The 20,229-nt window shown below is 46.8% G+C and overlaps 1 protein-coding gene and 1 long non-coding RNA gene across 14 annotated transcripts; one reads left to right on the top strand and one right to left on the bottom strand.

Moving 5' to 3' along the window:
• Positions 1-409: 409 nt before the first annotated feature.
• Positions 410-13,408, top strand: CCDC68 (coiled-coil domain containing 68). 4 transcript variants are annotated; one of them, XM_014939761.1, is made up of 9 exons: positions 410-993; positions 7,583-7,714; positions 8,070-8,195; positions 9,155-9,283; positions 10,443-10,525; positions 10,904-11,009; positions 11,877-11,960; positions 12,253-12,329; positions 12,778-13,408. In XM_014939761.1, exons 1-9 carry the CDS (start codon positions 814-816, stop codon positions 12,854-12,856), a joined length of 996 nt encoding a protein of 331 aa, XP_014795247.1. In that variant the 5' UTR covers positions 410-813; the 3' UTR covers positions 12,857-13,408. The 4 variants fall into 4 exon arrangements, with proteins under 4 accessions (XP_014795247.1, XP_014795248.1, XP_014795246.1 ...); XM_014939762.1 differs by lacking the exon at positions 410-993 and adding an exon at positions 4,146-4,728 and having other exon boundaries at positions 7,586-7,714; XM_014939760.1 differs by lacking the exon at positions 410-993 and adding an exon at positions 4,147-4,728.
• LOC106886654 lies at positions 3,710-18,221 on the bottom strand. 10 transcript variants are annotated; one of them, XR_001411709.1, is made up of 5 exons: positions 18,091-18,221; positions 13,206-18,038; positions 12,884-13,022; positions 12,415-12,587; positions 3,710-3,878 (listed from the first exon to the last, which is right to left on the bottom strand). It is a non-coding gene; the product is annotated as an uncharacterized LOC106886654 (long non-coding RNA). The 10 variants fall into 10 exon arrangements; XR_001411707.1 differs by lacking the exon at positions 12,415-12,587 and having other exon boundaries at positions 13,206-13,359; positions 13,447-18,038; XR_001411710.1 differs by lacking the exon at positions 12,415-12,587 and having other exon boundaries at positions 13,206-13,359; positions 13,581-18,038.
• Between the last annotated feature and the right edge of the window lie 2,008 nt (positions 18,222-20,229).

Below are 20,229 nucleotides of genomic sequence, written 5' to 3'. Positions count from 1 at the left end.
TGCCAAGGAGCAGCCGGGATGGAGCTGGAAACCGGTGGCTTTCGAGACGGAGGCGCTGGGTTCAGAGCCACGCGGCCGACACTGGATGTCACCATTGCACAGCACAAACCCAGCCCAAGGTGCTCGGGGCTTCCTTCTCCCTGCTTGAGAGAGAGAGAAAACAAAAAAAAAAGCCTTATTTTACATTTTAGGTTTTTTTTTCTTAGAGTTACGATATCATTCAGGCTTTGTGCTGCTTCTGGCATCTCAGCAGGATGGGGATAATCCTCCTGAAGCCCATTAAAACCAGTTCTGCTCCGGTGGAGTCGCTGGGAGCTCTGCTCCGGGCAGAGCCGAGCGTGGAGTGAATTCCCCGGCGTTGGGGGGAAAAATGGGAGTTTAATTTAGTGACTTGGCAGGTGGATGGCAAAAGTCTTGGTTTGTTCTTAAACTGCGTATGTTGTTGTGTGTGAATTACTCCCTGATTTTTCTGCCTGGGAACCTCTGGCCACGTGTTTTCTGAAATAGCAGAGGGTGGGGGTGTAGGTTGTTAGTAAAAATTGAAATCTTCAGTGAAAATAGTGTGTGAAAGCATCTCTCTTCCCATCTATTAAAAAAAGATAATAATCAGGGGGTTTGATTTTATTTTAATTTGGCAGGGGGTTGAATTTGATGAGTTCTGAAGGTCCCTTCCAACCCCTATGAGTCTGTGATTTATTTATTTTTTGAAGTGCTCCTTACTGTTCGGTGCTTTAAGCTGGTTCCGGCGTGTCCCTAAAGCTGAGATGGAATTAAAGGGGCTGGAATAATGGGATTATCCTCCATCCCTGGGTAATGAAACCAGCCCTTCTCTCTCCTCTCGCCCACACAGAGCAGCGAAAGACGCGTATCGTGATGACCACCCTGCTCCTCACCGAGCAGATCACAAGGGAAGACCACGGCTCGGAGGGAAACTATGTCCTTTATGGCTCCTCCTGCTCCCAAATCACCGAGGAAGCCGAGTACGTGAGAAAGGTATTTCTGCAGCCACCACTCTTCTGTTCCTTCCTTTGCTCCAGCAGGAAAGGGAGGGAGGAAAACTCATGACTGAAGGAGAAACGGGTGACAACACACGCTTGGGAAACCTTTTTTGATTTGCACATGGGTTCCAGAAATGCTATTTACTCCCCAGCAATGATTTAATTATAGCATGTGCCACCTTAGGTTGGGTGAAAGCACTTAAAAACCAGTGAGGTTTTCTCACCCCTCGCTTAAGAGTGTTGCAAGAGTGCATGTCCCCACCCAAAGTCACCGCTCCTGGGTGGCAGAGATGTTTGATGTGAGGAGGAGGATGATGAAGGAGCCTGGCCCTGGGCAGTGTTGATGCTGGGAAGGGCTCTGAGATGCCACCGAGATAAATGTGTCCACATCGGGAAGTGAAAGGGGTGGCTGGTAGAACAGCTGATGAGGAGATTGATGTTGGGCTAATGGTTGCCCTTGACCCACCCGGGCTCGGTGGGAACGGTGTTCCTCCTCTGCCACAGCAGTCAATGTTTCAAGTGGCCTCATTATATTTTATTAGAGAAGGAGCTCGTTAAGAAACGTGCTCAACCTTCCTGGGAGTGCTGCAACGCTGGCTGTTGGGATGACTCAAGGAAGGAGGAGGGTTTGGATCTGAGCACCCTTGTTGTGTTGCCGCGGCCGGAGCCCCCGAGACCTTCAACTTCAGAGTTTAAAAAAGAAATGTTTTTAAAAATGAATTATTATTGCAAATTCTCTGTAAGCTTTGTGAAGTGAAACCAGGTTTTTGCATTTTTCCACTGTGAGCCCCGAACCAGGTGCTCCTTAAAGTGATCTTTATCATCCCTCTGACCTTAATTGGCTCCGGATCCTTCCAATGTGCCAAGGAGCAGCCGGGATGGAGCTGGAAACCGGTGGCTTTCGAGACGGAGGCGCTGGGTTCAGAGCCACGCGGCCGACACTGGATGTCACCATTGCACAGCACAAACCCAGCCCAAGGTGCTCGGGGCTTCCTTCTCCCTGCTTGAGAGAGAGAGAAAACAAAAAAAAAAGCCTTATTTTACATTTTAGGTTTTTTTTTCTTAGAGTTACGATATCATTCAGGCTTTGTGCTGCTTCTGGCATCTCAGCAGGATGGGGATAATCCTCCTGAAGCCCATTAAAACCAGTTCTGCTCCGGTGGAGTCGCTGGGAGCTCTGCTCCGGGCAGAGCCGAGCGTGGAGTGAATTCCCCGGCGTTGGGGGGAAAAATGGGAGTTTAATTTAGTGACTTGGCAGGTGGATGGCAAAAGTCTTGGTTTGTTCTTAAACTGCGTATGTTGTTGTGTGTGAATTACTCCCTGATTTTTCTGCCTGGGAACCTCTGGCCACGTGTTTTCTGAAATAGCAGAGGGTGGGGGTGTAGGTTGTTAGTAAAAATTGAAATCTTCAGTGAAAATAGTGTGTGAAAGCATCTCTCTTCCCATCTATTAAAAAAAGATAATAATCAGGGGGTTTGATTTTATTTTAATTTGGCAGGGGGTTGAATTTGATGAGTTCTGAAGGTCCCTTCCAACCCCTATGAGTCTGTGATTTATTTATTTTTTGAAGTGCTCCTTACTGTTCGGTGCTTTAAGCTGGTTCCGGCGTGTCCCTAAAGCTGAGATGGAATTAAAGGGGCTGGAATAATGGGATTATCCTCCATCCCTGGGTAATGAAACCAGCCCTTCTCTCTCCTCTCGCCCACACAGAGCAGCGAAAGACGCGTATCGTGATGACCACCCTGCTCCTCACCGAGCAGATCACAAGGGAAGACCACGGCTCGGAGGGAAACTATGTCCTTTATGGCTCCTCCTGCTCCCAAATCACCGAGGAAGCCGAGTACGTGAGAAAGGTATTTCTGCAGCCACCACTCTTCTGTTCCTTCCTTTGCTCCAGCAGGAAAGGGAGGGAGGAAAACTCATGACTGAAGGAGAAACGGGTGACAACACACGCTTGGGAAACCTTTTTTGATTTGCACATGGGTTCCAGAAATGCTATTTACTCCCCAGCAATGATTTAATTATAGCATGTGCCACCTTAGGTTGGGTGAAAGCACTTAAAAACCAGTGAGGTTTTCTCACCCCTCGCTTAAGAGTGTTGCAAGAGTGCATGTCCCCACCCAAAGTCACCGCTCCTGGGTGGCAGAGATGTTTGATGTGAGGAGGAGGATGATGAAGGAGCCTGGCCCTGGGCAGTGTTGATGCTGGGAAGGGCTCTGAGATGCCGCAGAGATAAACGTGTCCACAGTGAAAGGGGTGGCTGGTAGCACAGCTGATGAGGAGATTGATGTTGGGCTAATGGTTGCCCTGGGTCCACCAAAGGTTTATCAGAAATTGTGGAAAAAGATGGGAAGCTGGAAAAGAGCAGGGATGAATGTGGCCCTGGGTCCACCAAAGGTTTATCAGAAATTGGCCGTCCAGAAGGAGCTCGTTAAGAAACGTGCTCAACCTTCCTGGGAGTGCTGCAACGCTGGCTGTTGGGATGACTCAAGGAAGGAGGAGGGTTTGGATCTGAGCACCCTTGTTGTGTTGCCGCGGCCGGAGCCCCCGAGACCTTCAACTTCAGAGTTTAAAAAAGAAATGTTTTTAAAAATGAATTATTATTGCAAATTCTCTGTAAGCTTTGTGAAGTGAAACCAGGTTTTTGCATTTTTCCACTGTGAGCCCCGAACCAGGTGCTCCTTAAAGTGATCTTTATCATCCCTCTGACCTTAATTGGCTCCGGATCCTTCCAATGTGCCAAGGAGCAGCCGGGATGGAGCTGGAAACCGGTGGCTTTCGAGACGGAGGCGCTGGGTTCAGAGCCACGCGGCCGACACTGGATGTCACCATTGCACAGCACAAACCCAGCCCAAGGTGCTCGGGGCTTCCTTCTCCCTGCTTGAGAGAGAGAGAAAACAAAAAAAAAAGCCTTATTTTACATTTTAGGTTTTTTTTTCTTAGAGTTACGATATCATTCAGGCTTTGTGCTGCTTCTGGCATCTCAGCAGGATGGGGATAATCCTCCTGAAGCCCATTAAAACCAGTTCTGCTCCGGTGGAGTCGCTGGGAGCTCTGCTCCGGGCAGAGCCGAGCGTGGAGTGAATTCCCCGGCGTTGGGGGGAAAAATGGGAGTTTAATTTAGTGACTTGGCAGGTGGATGGCAAAAGTCTTGGTTTGTTCTTAAACTGCGTATGTTGTTGTGTGTGAATTACTCCCTGATTTTTCTGCCTGGGAACCTCTGGCCACGTGTTTTCTGAAATAGCAGAGGGTGGGGGTGTAGGTTGTTAGTAAAAATTGAAATCTTCAGTGAAAATAGTGTGTGAAAGCATCTCTCTTCCCATCTATTAAAAAAAGATAATAATCAGGGGGTTTGATTTTATTTTAATTTGGCAGGGGGTTGAATTTGATGAGTTCTGAAGGTCCCTTCCAACCCCTATGAGTCTGTGATTTATTTATTTTTTGAAGTGCTCCTTACTGTTCGGTGCTTTAAGCTGGTTCCGGCGTGTCCCTAAAGCTGAGATGGAATTAAAGGGGCTGGAATAATGGGATTATCCTCCATCCCTGGGTAATGAAACCAGCCCTTCTCTCTCCTCTCGCCCACACAGAGCAGCGAAAGACGCGTATCGTGATGACCACCCTGCTCCTCACCGAGCAGATCACAAGGGAAGACCACGGCTCGGAGGGAAACTATGTCCTTTATGGCTCCTCCTGCTCCCAAATCACCGAGGAAGCCGAGTACGTGAGAAAGGTATTTCTGCAGCCACCACTCTTCTGTTCCTTCCTTTGCTCCAGCAGGAAAGGGAGGGAGGAAAACTCATGACTGAAGGAGAAACGGGTGACAACACACGCTTGGGAAACCTTTTTTGATTTGCACATGGGTTCCAGAAATGCTATTTACTCCCCAGCAATGATTTAATTATAGCATGTGCCACCTTAGGTTGGGTGAAAGCACTTAAAAACCAGTGAGGTTTTCTCACCCCTCGCTTAAGAGTGTTGCAAGAGTGCATGTCCCCACCCAAAGTCACCGCTCCTGGGTGGCAGAGATGTTTGATGTGAGGAGGAGGATGATGAAGGAGCCTGGCCCTGGGCAGTGTTGATGCTGGGAAGGGCTCTGAGATGCCACCGAGATAAATGTGTCCACATCGGGAAGTGAAAGGGGTGGCTGGTAGAACAGCTGATGAGGAGATTGATGTTGGGCTAATGGTTGCCCTGGGTCCACCAAAGGTTTATCAGAAATTGGCCGTCCTGTGGAAAAAGATGGGAAGCTGGAAAAGAGCAGGGATGAACGTGTGGTTGGAGCTTCTTTGCTTGCTTGGTTGGAGCTTCTTTGCTTGCTTGGTTGGAGCTTCTTTGCTTGCTTTGCAGACAAAACCAGTGCCTAAGCAGTTAGAAAGGGCAGGATGGACACATTATACTTTAAAAACAATAGGAATAATGTGAGATATGATTCATTAAAGAAAAAAAAAATATATATATATGTATTTAAGGCTGCTGTTCCACCTGCTAGCCAGTTTGAACATCATGCTGGTACCTGAAAGTTTTTATGTGAAGCCATTTGTGATATGGCATGGATGCTGAGTTGAGCTGCACAGCTAGGCTTGGTCCTTGGAAGAGCCAAGGAAACTCTGGAGCAGTGAGAAGCTTTATATGAAGCAGAAATGTTGGTCTGGGGTACCTGGAGGACCAGTATCTCAGGGTGGAAGAATGACTTGTGGGTCAGGCAGATCCTGGGCCATGAAGATGCTGGGAGGGCTGGAGCCCCTCTGCTGGGAGATCAGGCTGAGAGAGGTGGTGGGTTCAGCCTGGAGAAGAGAAGGCTCCAGGGAGACCTCAGAGCCCCTTCCAGTCCCTCAGGGGGCTCCAGGAAAGCTGGGGAGGGACTCTGGATCAGGGAGGGTTTGACACTGAAAGTGGGGGGATTGAGATGAGATGTGGGGAAGAACTTGTTTGGTGTGAGGGTGGTGAGAGCCTGGCCCAGGTTGCCCAGAGAAGCTGTGGCTGCCCCATCCCTGGAGGGGTTCAAGGCCGAGTTTGATGGGGCTTGGAGCAACCTGGTCTGGGGGGAGGTGTCCCTGCCCAGGGCAGGGGGTGGCACTGGATGGTCTTTGAGGTCTCTTCCAACCCAAACCATTCTGTGATCCTGGAGGTGTCACTCAACAAAGCAAGGGCGCCTTGGAGATCACAATGTGCAGTAGTTTGAAATAGTTTTGAGTTGTTCCTTTCCTGAATTCCAGAGGAAATGCAGGAATAATAGAATTTAATGAATGGATTTAATTTGTTCTCGTCTGTAATGAGAGAAGACCACAAACTTTTGATTTAAGTGAAAAGAAATAAGATTTCTTCATTCCCTTTGTAATGACATTTATGAAGTTGCAGTTTCTTTCCGCATCCTGGAATGAGGTTGAAGAAAAGCCTCTGCAGTGAAAAGAAAAGTGATTTATGGTGTAAAACCCTTTTAAAAAGGTACAGAGTGCCCTTTGTTTGGGGTAGTTTATTTTTAACAAATGAACTTGGCGTAACGGACGCGGGGCCCTATACACGGCCAGCACGTTCTGGCAGAAATCAGAGTAGTGGCTGCCCCATCCCTGGAGGGGTTCAAGGCCGAGTTGGATGGGGCTTGGAGCAACCTGGTCTGGTGGGAGGTGTCCCTGCCCAGGGCAGGGGGTGGCACTGGATGGTCTTTGAGGTCTCTTCCAACCCAAACCATTCTGTGATCCTGGAGGTGTCACTCAACAAAGCAAGGGCGCCTTGGAGATCACAATGTGCAGTAGTTTGAAATAGTTTTGAGTTGTTCCTTTCCTGAATTCCAGAGGAAATGCAGGAATAATAGAATTTAATGAATGGATTTAATTTGTTCTCGTCTGTAATGAGAGAAGACCACAAACTTTTGATTTAAGTGAAAAGAAATAAGATTTCTTCATTCCCTTTGTAATGACATTTATGAAGTTGCAGTTTCTTTCCGCATCCTGGAATGAGGTTGAAGAAAAGCCTCTGTAGTGAAAAGAAAAGTGATTTATGGTGTAAAACCCTTTTAAAAAGGTACAGAGTGCCCTTTGTTTGGGGTAGTTTATTTTTAACAAATGAACTTGGCGTAACGGACGCGGGGCCCTATACATGGCCAGCACGTTCTGCCAGAAATCGGAGCCGTTGTAGGTCGTGTTCCTTGCATGTCCCAGCTCTCAAACCTGAACACCTCGGAGAGTTGGAGAAAAAATGGTTTAAGCAACTTAAAATCACTTTAAACACGTGGTTTTGTGCAAAGAGGCAGCCCCTGGGAAGCAAGGAGATTTGGAAATTGGAATTATTCAAACAGTTAAAATAGGCTGGAGCGAGGAGGAGTTCTTTTAAGGGGAAATGTTGGGTTGTGATATCGTAAAAGCTAATTAATCTGTGGAATAACCACTCCAGGGAGTGGGAGAGAGTTATTCATCGGAATCGCCCCGCAAATCATTTCCCATGTAAAGCCCTGGAGAGTGGAACACACAGAACATTTCAATCCCAGTTCTCCGGAGAGACCTTTATAAGAAACCAGATCTTCTAGAGTCAGTTTGATCACTCAAGCTGTTTTTCTGTTATTTTTATAATTAATTTCCATCCTTTAGCAGCATCCTCAAGTCTCAGGCAATAGAGAGGAGGCAGAGAGCTGGAGCCGCAGCCCCGTTGCGACCACCATGAAGGAGACAGAAGAGCAGCTGCTGGTGGTGAGCAGGGAGAATCAAGTGCTGAAGATCAAGGTGCGTTTGTGGTTTTTGGTTTTTTTTGTTGTTTATTTTTTAAGGTTTCAGCTGAATCTGTGTGCCTGGCTGCCCAGTTAGAGTCAGGTCCCAGCTGGTGCAGCCCCATCCCGTGCTGGAGCCTTTCCTTTGGGAAAGAGGCCGATTCTGCTGCGCTTTCCTGGCTGCTGCAAAACTCTGGTGTTCCAGCAGGCAACAAAATTGATGTCAAAAATCTGCGTTTTGGGGACACATCCCATTTGGGGCTAGAGAGACAGCAGGGTGGGCTCTCTCGGTAGTTGACATCTTGTAGAGAGGGCTTATTCTTCAGCAGGTGGTTATAAAATCACACAATATATACCATTACTCTTTCTAGCTGGAAGCCACACGAGAAGCAGGTGTCCAGGCTCTCCGATCCGCTTCCCAGAAACTCTATGAGAGTTACCAGGCTCGCTCAGAAGAACTGAAAAAAAGCCAGGAGAGTGAGAAGAAGCAAATACAGGTACAAATCTTTCCATGACCATCCTGTTCATCAAAATATTTCTGTGGGCTATGCCCCTCTGTGCTGCAAACTCAACCTAGGACCTGCTGAGCGTCTTCTGGTAGCCCAGTGGAGAAGTAAAATAGGGGAATTAAAAATATTTTGGTTTTATTCCTGATTGTTGGTCGACTGTGGGCTGAACATGAGCCAGCAGTGTGCCCAGGTGGCCAAGAAAGCCACCAGCATCCTGGCTTGTATCAGGAACAGCGTGGGGAGTAGGACCCGAGAGGTGATTGTCCCCCTGTACTGGGCACTGGTGAGGCCTCACCTTGAGTACTGTGTCCAGTTTTGGGCCCCCTACCATAAAAAAGACATTGAGGTGCTGGAGCAGGTCCAGAGAAGGGCGACAAAGATGGTGAGGGGTCTGGAGAATAAGTCTTATGAGGAGAGGCTGAGGGAGCTGGGGGTGTTCAGCCTGGAGAAGAGGAGGCTGAGGGGAGACCTTCTTGCTCTCTACAACTCCCTGAAAGGAGGGTGTAGAGAGGTGGGGGTCGGTCTCTTCTCCCAAGTCACAGGCGACAGGACAAGAGGAAATGGCCTCAAGTTGCGCCAGGGGAGGTTCAGGCTGGATATTAGGAAAAATTTTTTTACTGAAAGGGTTCTCAGGCATTGGAATGGGCTGCCCAGGGAGGTGGTTGAGGCCCCATCCCTGGAGGTGTTCAAAAGACGGGTTGATGTAGTGCTGGGAGGTATGGTTTAGTGATGATGCTCCTTGTTTGTTGTGTGGGTGTCTATTTTTGTCAGTTGGGTTGACGGTTGGACAAGATGATCTTTAAGGTCCCTTCCAACCTAGAAGATTCTGTGTTTCTGTGATTTTTGGATTGGGTTTGGCTTGGAATTCCTTGAGCCCTATCTCTGTCCATCTGCTGCGTTGCTGTCTCCCAGCACAGCTCCATTAATGCCCTTTTTTTTGGTCCCAGGCCTACAACCTCCAACAGGAAGAGAAGCTCCGGCAAAGCTCGGAAGATGCCAACCACCTTGCTGAAGGCATCAGGGAAAAATGCACCCGCATCACGGAGATGGAGCAACGCCTGCAAAGGATGGAGGAGGTATGTCCATCCCTTCCTCCTGTCTGTCTGTCTGGGCACCAGGAGTTGGCACAGGCTCTTGGGAAGGGAAGTCATTTGCTTTCAGGGTTTGGGGAATCACAACAGTTGGGAATTGGGACTAAAAAGGACCAAATTGAGAACCTTGAGCTGTAGCAATTTGAGCTCTTTTGCTTATTTTAGAACTTGCTTAAAACCTGTAGAGCATCAGGGGGAAAGAATTTGTCACTGTTGATTTCTACTCCTGAAGACTTGCTCTTTTGCTTTTGCCCATCGGCGTGCTTTGAAATGTAAAATGTAGCCATCCTAGCACTAAAAATTGCTCCTTAACTCTCAGAAAAATGCCACTGTAAGCACCCAAAACCCTGAAGACTTGCTCTTTTGCTTTTGCCCATCGACGTGCTTTGAAATGTAAAATGTAACCATCCTAGTACTAAAAACTGCTCCTTAACTCTCAGAAAAATGCCACTGTAAGCACCCAAAACCCTGGGCAGGCAAATGACTGCGGCAGCCACCCGACGTCTGCCTGCACAGAAACTTGCAGAAAATTTCTTTTTCCTCACTGGGAATTTTCTTCGGTGGTTTTGGTTGAGTTGGAAGACCCCACGTACGGTATTTTCTCCCAGAAATGGCTCCATACATGGTATTTTCTTATTTATGTGCTCAGCTGGGGTGGGAATTCCTCTAGAAGTGCCACTTTAAATCTAAGTTTTCCCTGTCCTGGGATTGCTGCAAATACAGGGTCAATGAATATCTTCCTATCACATGCAAGTAATATTTCTGATACTGAGAGTTTTTATCAGTTTTATTCAGATTTTTGCCCTCTGTGGCCAAGGTTATGAGAGGTGGACGTAACAGTCATGCAGTATCCCCCGGCCACTGGGCATGGAGTCCCACCTAAGAATTTTGGCTAATTTAATTAAAGAAGTGCTGTTTTAATAGAGTTGGACTGTTTCCCATGGTAAATCAGTACTGCCACCCCTTCAGGATTTGATTCCAAGTGGTCAGAGCGGTTGGTATCTCCAGCTGATGGTGACGTGGGTGGTTATTGCTGAATTCTGTCTGTTTTCAGAGTGGAATTGTTGAATGTACAGCCAAAATTATCTTGCTAATCAAACGGTAGGAATCGTAATTCAACTTTTCTATTACTTTGCTTCCTCAGGAAAAGAAAACTCTGATGGAGAAGAAGATGTCCTTTGAAAAGATGCTTCAACAGATGATGTCAAGGAACGAAGATGGCAAACGGTGATTAAATGCATGTGATAAAAGTGGTTTTCTTTCTTTCTGGGGGATTATTTCACGTAAAATACTAAACAATCCCTCACGCAAGTTGCTTCTGGTAGTAAACTTATTCATGATGAAAGCAACTGGTTCAAAACTGGATTTACTGTGGTTGCCTAAAGTCACCAAGACAGATGTTGATGTCCTGCAGCTCTTAGATGGTGATTCTACTCAAATTCCTTGTACTTTTCCTTTCACCTTGTATTCCCTTTCCTGACTTTTATATCCTCAGGAGCACCTAAGCTCTTGTGCTGACTCCGAGGTGGGATGGGAAGGTGGCTGGGTGGGTCAGCGATCCCTTGGGATTGATTCAACCCCGGGGTGCTCTGCTCTTGCCCACAGGTGCCTGGATCTCCAGAGGAAGATCTCCACATTGCAGGAGCAGATCTGCCACCTCCAGGGCGTGATCCAGGCACAGCACCAGGGCCTGAGGGGCGTGATACAGGAGGTCAGAACTGGGAGATGCTGGGCGCTCCTCTTCACTGTGTGTCCCAGAAAGTCCCCCACATCCCAGGCTGCATCCCCCCCAGCGTGGCCAGTAGGGCAAGACAGGGATCCTGCCCCTCTGCTCTGGGGAGATGCCTTTCCTGACTTTTATATCCTCAGGAGCACCTAAGCTCTTGTGCTGACTCCGAGGTGGGATGGGAAGGTGGCTGGGTGGGTCAGCGATCCCTTGGGATTGATTCAACCCCGGGGTGCTCTGCTCTTGCCCACAGGTGCCTGGATCTCCAGAGGAAGATCTCCACATTGCAGGAGCAGATCTGCCACCTCCAGGGCGTGATCCAGGCACAGCACCAGGGCCTGAGGGGCGTGATACAGGAGGTCAGAACTGGGAGATGCTGGGCGCTCCTCTTCACTGTGTGTCCCAGAAAGTCCCCCACATCCCAGGCTGCATCCCCCCCAGCGTGGCCAGTAGGGCAAGACAGGGATCCTGCCCCTCTGCTCTGGGGAGATGCCCCCCCAAGTGCTGCCTCCAGCTTTGGGGCCACCAACATCAGAAGGGCATGGACCTGTTGGAGCAGGACCAGAGGAGGCCACAGAGATGATCCATGGATGGAGCCCCTCTGCTGTGAGGACAGGCTGAGAAAGTTTGGGGGGTTCAGCCCAGAGAAGAGAAGGCTCCAGGGAGACTTTAGAGCCCCTTCCAGTCCCTCAAGGGGCTCCAGGAAAGCTGGGGAGGAGACTAAGGATGTGAATGATCTGTGATTCCCCTGGTGTGGTGAGATGTTTCACTCTGTGGTTTTGTTCAACACAGAGATGTTTTTGATATATTAAGGTTCCAAATCTCTTACAAACTTTATTTCCTCCCTCTCAGGCAGAGGAACTGAACAACAAACTCAGAAGCCAAGATGAAAAAATCGAGAACCTGACAGAGAAGCTGACTGTGCTGGAAGCACAGGTAAAGTCCAAAAATAGAAAGATATATTGAAGGGAGAGAGCAAAAGTAGTTCTCTGCAGTCAGGGACCCCTTCACCCTGCTGGGCTTGTGTAAGTAGGACACTGTTGGGGTGATATTTTTTTGCACTGCATCTTTTAATCATTTTCTTCTTAAAAATCCCAACAAAAACTACAAAAAGAATCCACCCAAGCCCCCAAAAAACCTTTCTGGAGGAGCTGGCATCCAGGCTTGTCCCTTGTCTGCCACGTTATGCTGAGAGGGGTTTATTTTATTCTTATTTTTTTCCTTGCAGAATAAAGAGCTGAAGGACAGAGTGGAGTTCTGGTCCGGCCGACCCAAAGCTAAAGTTTCCAGAGCTGTGTGGACAGAGTGAGTTATCTGAGGAGGGTCCATGGGGACAGCTGAGCCCACGGCTCTTGCAGGGAGCAAGCAAACTTTATCCTCCAGTGATTACCTTCTCTATAGAGGAGAGGAAAAACTGAAGCTCTGCTTCCAACTTAGGAGCTGGTGGTGGGATGGTGGTAGCCCAAGGTCCTGACTCCCATGTGGCCATCCATCTGAGATTGGGGCATGCTCAGCGCATCAACCAAGGGTATCTGCAGAAGCCTGGGCATGGTTATAGATGATCTGGAGGAGGAAATTTTTTTGGGGGGATAAAGTCCTTTGCTGGAGTAGATCTGGACACCAGTTTCTGCTCTCAGTCAGCTCCTCCATAGCCAGGGCCATAGTTATAAACCTCTGATTGAATTTGTATGTGGTTGTGGTGGGTTTAAGCCAGGTCTAAGTGATCTCTACCTCCTTGTGCTTCACCCTGCAGCGCCCCAAGAGATGTTGGAGCTTTAGGAGCACCATCCCCTTACGTGATGCTCAGCAGGCTGAGGAAGCAAAAGAGCTAAAGGCACGACTGGACGTTTGTCTCCTACCTTTGTCATAAGGACTTTGTGCTGCAAACTGTGACTCCTCCAGCCTCTTTGTTACTGCGAAGCACCTTCAGCAGGTGTTGCCTCTCTCCGAAACGTGGCACAGGAGGGGCCCTGCGGAGCTGCCCTTGGAAGAATAAACCTGGAAAAGAAGAGGAGAACTGATGAGAGGTGGTGAGCTCAGCCCAGATGGCAAAGGCAGCCCTGGCCGTGCCTGGAGGGCGTTGTGTGGCCGGATGGGCTCAGCCAGACCTGCCCCCGTGCAGAGACTCAGCTTAACGTGACTCTCATTTAGGTTAAGATTATAAAATAAACCTTTGGCTACCTGGCACGTTGGTACAGTTGCCACTTCCTCAGCTGCAGTTGGAGCCACGGTCCTGCCCTTTCAGGTGGTCACACAGTATGTTTCAGGTATGGGACAGAGGGAAGGGCCACTTCCCTGGTCTGGCTTCTAACTCCCGACGTGCAGGCGGAGCAGCCTGTGGAGGAAAAAAAGAGAAATAAAGAACAGTGTTGATACATCAATAAGGCATAAAGGTACTGTTTCAGTTTGTTCCTTTTCTTACCAAACTGGAGGTAAATTCTTCACACATGGTGTCACTCCAGGATGAAGGTGCAAATAAAAGCTTGGCACCCGTTAAACAGCGGGGCGAGGCAGGTTATTCTCACCATTTAAGAGGGTGAGTTTTGTAAATTGTACCTTTTCCTCCTCAAGGAGCTGGTGGCCAGTCCTCTCCCATCCCTCTTTCAGTGGAAACCAGCTCAATTTGAAGTCAGGGTGCCACCACTGAGCTGCCACGGGGCAGGATGGGTGTTGATGCCAGCCTGTAAGATCCCTGCTCCTCCACTTCTTCTCCTCAGCTGCCTAATTAGGCTGTGCCCCAAAAACCAGCTGAGAGGCCAGCTTTAAAAATGTACTTTTATTCTGGAAAATAACAGTGCAGAAACTGAGTCACAGGATACATTCCTCAGCTGTTTTACACAAACCCAGACACCAGTGACACCGGTTTGACAGTATGTTTGAAAGCCACGGGTACTTTGGTACAACAGAGTGACATTAACACCGGGGAAGCAAGCGCCACGCTCCGATCGAGGGGCATCTATCATAATAATAATAATTAATAATAATAACAATTTAAAAAAAGGCTTATTTGTGTTCAAGATAGTTTCAAATCACACTCAGAGCACTAGGCATAGCACAGATCTGTTGAAGACAAACGAAAAACATGCTTTACAGTAGCGGAACAAAAGGAAAACACTTAAAAAGTCATTGATACAGGATGCTTAGTGTTTATCCAGAAGGTGAAATCTACCTTAAGAAAACCAAAAAAAAAGAACCATTTAACTTCCATAAGTAAATTGAGTCAAATACAACAGGCTTCTTTTAATACACAGTTTGTCCATTAAAGCCCTATTTGCACGATGAGGATGGACAACTTGAGGGTCTATTTTCTAAAGTTCTATTTTAACCAGGTAACCGTAGGGAACAAAAGCACGTAGCAAAGAATCATTTCCTCTGTTGCCTTTAACTAGTTCAGATAGAAATAATAATAATACTACTAATAAATCAGAAACAGATCTGCCCAGCATCTAAGAGAACAGGCCCAAGTCAACAGCATCCTCTGGGACAAAAAAAACCCAACACAAAACTTATTCTATAAGGAGTCATGGGGAAAATTTATGTCTAAAATAGAAGAATTAAGATGGGAAAGAAGCTGGGAAAAATTTAGCTTTCTCTTTAAAGATGCCTCAAGCCAGGTCTCCTAGCAGTCAGGTAAAAAAATTATTCATTTTAACAGCTTGACATCAGTTCCAACACTTTTTTTTTTTTCTTTGTAAGAAAGATCAGAGCATGGTCTGAAACTCCTACAGTGTTCACACCCGTATAAAAATAGCAGTCACTTGAGGTTATTTTTACACTTGCTACTTTTCTTCAATTATAGTGCCAAGAATACAAATTTTAAAATAACAGCTCCAGATTGTTATATATATATATATTACTTTTTTTTTTTTTAAACCTTAGGCTGAAAACTTTAATTATATCCGTGGGATTGAAATAGTTCTAGGAGATAAAACTTCTTACCTTGAAAGAGTCCCTACGGAGCAGGTATCAAAGTCATATCTTAAAACAGCTTTTAATAAACATTCTCACATGACCCAGTCCTCGAAAATGTAAACGTATGTATGAGAACCCTTCACATCCAGCATGTTAAAGAAGATGTAGCCTTCAGAAAACAGTTAAGGCAATCAGGTTTTAGAAAATTACCAAGACAACGAGGAAATATTTCAAATTATCTTTTGCTACATCATACCCACTGCCAGTCACAGTCGGCAAATCACCTGTTCTTGCCTTATGTTTCCTCCTTTTAAAAAAAACCAAAAAATAAACACGTTTCAGGCACCTAAACCCCCCTTTTAAATTATTTTTTTAGAGAAGCAAACACCTTCCCTCTTGCAATCGCCTGTAAAAAGCCACAGAAGGCAAAGGCTATAGAAAAGATGAGAGTTAACTTAAGATTGGTACCTGCCAGGGTAGAGCTGGCTCCTGCCAAATGCTTCGATTTGGAAGTGAGTCACTAGAACAAGGGAAAAAAAAAACCCACACGGTACTAGCTGATGACAGATAAAAATACCTCATAAAAAGAAAGCAGCTTAAATGATGGTGAAGCCTAAAATAGATGATGTGCCACACGCTACCTCCTGGCCCCCGGCCGTTTCAAACACTCTGGTGGCTCTGGACATGTATTGCTACGTGTCACCAACACACCCTCTAAGGAGAGGATCTACTTTAGCATCTAAAAACCATGCCCTAAAGAACAGTTATTAATACTCTTCTGGCCTTTTGCAGTTGATGGCATAATTTTCTTCATGGCTGGACAAGATTTAAAATAAAATAATAAACCCAAGCTCACTCACCTCTGTACATCCATGGAGTTGGTACTTCTGTGCAGGGATATTTTTTTTTTTTTTTCCTCATTTTACACCATTTTAGCTGTAGTGGTTTTGCCTTGGCAATAGCTCCTGTCTTTGAAGAGACCCAGTTCAACCATTACACACAAGCTTAAGTAACTTTGCAAACTGGGCTCTCTGGTAAACACTACGTTTAAGAGCATTTCTCTTATCTAAACCTTTAGCACCACTTCTATCCTGCAATTTCCAGCCAGCCCACCCCTCTGCCCATCTCCTGTTTTATTCCCAAGGATGGAAAACAGCGCAGGACCCTACCCTGGCACTGCCCAGCACTTCCCATTGCCCAACTGGTGGCAGGGCTGGCCGAGGCACCACAGCGGCGTAACGTAAAGGCAGGCAGCATAAATTCAATTTCAATGCATGCATCAAAAAAAATCATCATAATAATCCCATTTGACAACAGCACATTTCCCTTCTTGCCCTCCTCTAAAAGGTCTTGATTCTGCTACTCCAACAGAGGCCGGGGAAGGTGAGGCAGGGTGAGCAGAGGATGCTCGAATGGCAAAGTAAAGAGCAGCAGCATCAGTTTAAGGACATTCCCTGCTGACCCTGAGCTGCTTCCCTCCTCCGAGGATGACCCCCAGGCTCTAAAGTCACTAAGTTTGGCAGTTTGGAACCAGAGCAGCAACCCCAAACTGGGAAGAGCAAAAATACCTGCGGATCAGGACGAAGGAGGGACTACGCTGAGCTCTACGCTGGGTACAGGAGGTAACTGGGAGACGCCAAGAGGATGAAGGGAAGGGATTCAACAAGAAGTCGGGTAACTTGAATGGCTGCTGGTGACAAGGAAGGCAAGGAGAGAGAAAACGAAACCAAAATTAATTCTTCTCAGCGTTAAGATCCCCCAAGTCACGCCTCGGAAGGATGGGGAAACACACAGCACTGTTCAGGTCAGGAATTACCCCACACGCTGCCCCACAAAGGCTGCAGAGAGAGCACTGTACTGGAGGGATGCTGGAAAACTGAAATAAGGGATTTCTAAAAGGACACAAAAAGAGAAACCGGTGCCTGGACCGAAATTCAAGACAAAAAGCCCACAGAGTTAGAATAACTGCGCTGACATTTAATTTTCAGTATCACCCCGGATAAAGCATCACAGGACCTTCTCTCCCTCTCCAGCCCTGATGTGGGATATCGAGCAGGCTTGCAAACAAGCTGTATCTGTGCTCAAAATGCTTAACTTCTAATTCAAACAAGTTTAAACCCCATTTCCCAACAGCAGAATGTGGCCTCAAGTCCTAGTGGGATGGATGGGACGAGGCTATATCCTACCAGAGACGTTGAGGGAAAGCAAATCGATTTCCCAGGGTTGTGACCTGGAAGAATCACATCCAAGTGAAATGTTTGGAGCAAGAGGAGAGCAAAGGATGAGAACTGTAGGATACGTGGCTCCAGAGAGGGATACATTCAGGAGCTCCCAGTGCAGCCAGAGGAGCTGTGCCACCACACTGCATCTCACTGGGGTCACAGCAGCCTGTACGGGATGGCACTACCCACCCTAGGGGTGGCTTAGCACCAAAAAATCCATCCCAGAGCTACAGCAGAAGCAGAAGAAAGCCCTTCAAACCAGTAAGGAGGCCCTGGATAGAACAGAGAGAGGGTCTTCCTGCTCATGGGATAGAAAAATTCCTTTCCATACAAGCACGGCTCTGTAAGACTGTGAGTAGCCCCCTGTAGCGTTTGTTCTTTGCTGGAAAGATCATTATTTCCTGGAAATGACACAGAATTTGTGAAGCTTAGCATTACTATCACTTTCAGTTCCTACCAGGGCAGCAAGGAGTGGCCCTGAGTCACCTCTGCAGGGCTGCAGTTGCTCGAGGGGGGAGGTTCGCAAGAGCCGCGACGCTGCAGGAAGACAAAGCGGATGTAGGAGAATGAGAACCTGCTGGTGGGCATGAGAAACCCAAAAAGAAGAGTTCTGAGGAAAAAAAGGAACAAGAGTCAAACTATGACAGAGTTCTTATCTAGTTTTTCGCAGAGAGTTACCCTGATAAACCACAAAGCTGTCAGTAACCATTTAGAATCGCTTACCGTGTTCCTCTTTTCCGAATTTAATAATCCAGAGCTACTAAACCACCTACCAGAAAAGGACGTTTCAACTTCTCTTCCTTTCCTCCAAAGTTCTGATGGTCAAATCCTTTGGGGATAATAGTTTCACGTGCATTAACAGGCTGGGGCTTTGAGCAACCTGGTCTGGTAGGAGGCGTCCCTGCCCATCGGCGTATGGGGCTTTGAGCAACCTGGTCTGGTGGGAGGCATCCCTGCCCGTCGGCGCTGGGGAATGTCGGAGGCTGTATCCTTATGGATCGCAGATAAATCAAGGCAACTGGGCTTCAGTGAGGTGCTTTGAAATAGTGTCAGGCTTGGGATTTCACAAGCGCAGATAAATCAAGGCAACTGGGCTTCAGCGAGGTGCTTTGAAATAATATCAGGCTCCCATCGGCGTTGGGGAATGTCGGAGGCTGTATCCTTATGGAGCGCAGATAAATCAAGGCAACTGGGCTTCAGCGAGGTGCTTTGAAATAATATCAGGCTTGGGATTTCACACACCTTCTGCATCAATCACCTGCCTGCTACTTCCAGCTCTGGAACATCGTTCAGACAAGCAGTATTTCAGCTGCATTGGGGAACAGCTGTGGGTAATTTACTGTTCTTAGCAACTTCTTTCACCCCCTGCTCAACAGAGGATTCGGATTCAACAGCGAAAATCCAAGGCCACAAAACGAGGGATTTTTTTGCAAGCAAGACAGGGAGCTCCTCAGATCATCATCTTCAGGAATTTGAAACACACTACAATCTTTTTTTTTTTTTTAAATTACATGTACATTTCACGCTACATATTAAAAAGCAACACGACTTCAAAGAAAACCCTGAATTTCCAGTCTCTGTATCTCAGGTAACGGAGGAATCTATCTGAGTATCAGCCTATTTACACTTTCTACCTGCAAAATCACCTGTTGGCCACCACAACAGCTTTTCCACCCCTTGAGACTGTTTATAGCCTATAAAAGGACCTGTGTCATACCTGTTGTAGACTATACATTACATATCGCCTTTAGATACAGTCCATCACTTATAGAAACTTCACAGCCTGCAAGTTAGATCTCTAATGGTCATCCCAGCTATTTGGTAACTCACCCAATGGGTCTGCTCCTACAGATGTACCATCTGCCCCATTAAAAACCAAATCATCGAGTAAACATCAGTTTAGGAGCCGGACAGAAAAACCTGATATTTTTTCAGCAGCAAATCTGGTAAATTCTCCATTTTTGGGAAGCACCGAAATGCTTTACAAGCTTGCCATTCACAAAAGTTTGCCATTTTCAATCATCAATCAAAGCTGGAAAGAGCTTGCCATTCACAAAAGTTTGCCATTTTGAATCAATCAAAGCTGGAACTATTTAAATAAATGAAAGCCTGCAATCCTGCCAACCCAACTTAAGCAGCTTGACTCGTAAAGAGATCTGTTCCTTCCCCCCCAAGGCAATCTGTACCCTCCCAAAGGATTTTGAAGTAGCTTAAAGCACAATAAACACCAATAGACCTTTAACTATCACCTGTATCAAAACAGAACGGTTATTCTACCAAAAAAAAAGGACAGGGAAAACTAATAAATATGCTGTAACTTGGCTTAGAAAATGAGCTATGCTTATAAATATAGTATTTATCTTTTTCCTGTATTGGTCTCTGTGATAAGTGACTTGTTATTTCACTAGAAGAAGGTGCATTGCACCCCTCTCCTGCAGCACAGGGTGAGCAACCTACCCTTGGCACCAAGACACCTACAAACTTCTAAAATTCCCTCCTAATCCCTCACATATTCCAGACTCCCATCATTCCAAGTCCCCACCTCACATTTTCTCCACGTCCAGCCTGAGAAAGCTCTCCTCTGGTGAAAACCTAAGTGTCCAGAAGACCCCACAAAGACACAGCACGGGGGACTTTACAGTTCCCTTCCAGGCATCGCCAACAGCCGCAGGTTCTTCCCTATGTCCTACCTGCCATATGCAGTTATCAGAGAAAAAGGAGAAAAAAAAAGTTTTCTTAAGGTAAAGGGGGTTAAAATATTCTTTGCTAATGGTAAGAAGTTATTTCATAAAATATAGTTTATCTCTGTTCCCATACATTATACTCTCTTCTTTATAAACTGTCCCCGCAGCGTGACAATATCCCTCTCCATACTTTTACCCCCCTAATGCTCCAATTCCTGCTTGGATTATTTGCAACACAAGCAATGCTGTGCAATTCCCTGATAATTTTTATATATATTGTTATTTTTTTAAATTAAATGCCCTACTTCCTGCCCCCTAACCCAAACCACACACACGACCCACCACCCCCCCCCCCCCCCCCCCCCCACCACTTCGATTAAATATTAT

This window comes from Calidris pugnax, unplaced genomic scaffold (genome assembly GCF_001431845.1).
Source record: "Calidris pugnax isolate Ruff unplaced genomic scaffold, ASM143184v1 scaffold79, whole genome shotgun sequence".
Taxonomy (NCBI): Eukaryota; Metazoa; Chordata; class Aves; order Charadriiformes; family Scolopacidae; genus Calidris; species Calidris pugnax.
This window is presented reverse-complemented; position numbering and strand designations above follow the sequence as displayed.

Excerpts from the sequence above, each read along its gene's own strand:
- CCDC68 (XM_014939761.1), top strand. The coding sequence starts at position 814 with ATGAAACCAGCCCTTCTCTCTCCTCTCGCCCACACAGAGCAGCGAAAG. Across the intron at positions 994-7,582 it reads AAGCCGAGTACGTGAGAAAG|CAGCATCCTCAAGTCTCAGG; the intron begins GTATTTCTGCAG and ends TCCATCCTTTAG. Across the intron at positions 11,961-12,252 it reads TGACTGTGCTGGAAGCACAG|AATAAAGAGCTGAAGGACAG; the intron begins GTAAAGTCCAAA and ends TTTTCCTTGCAG.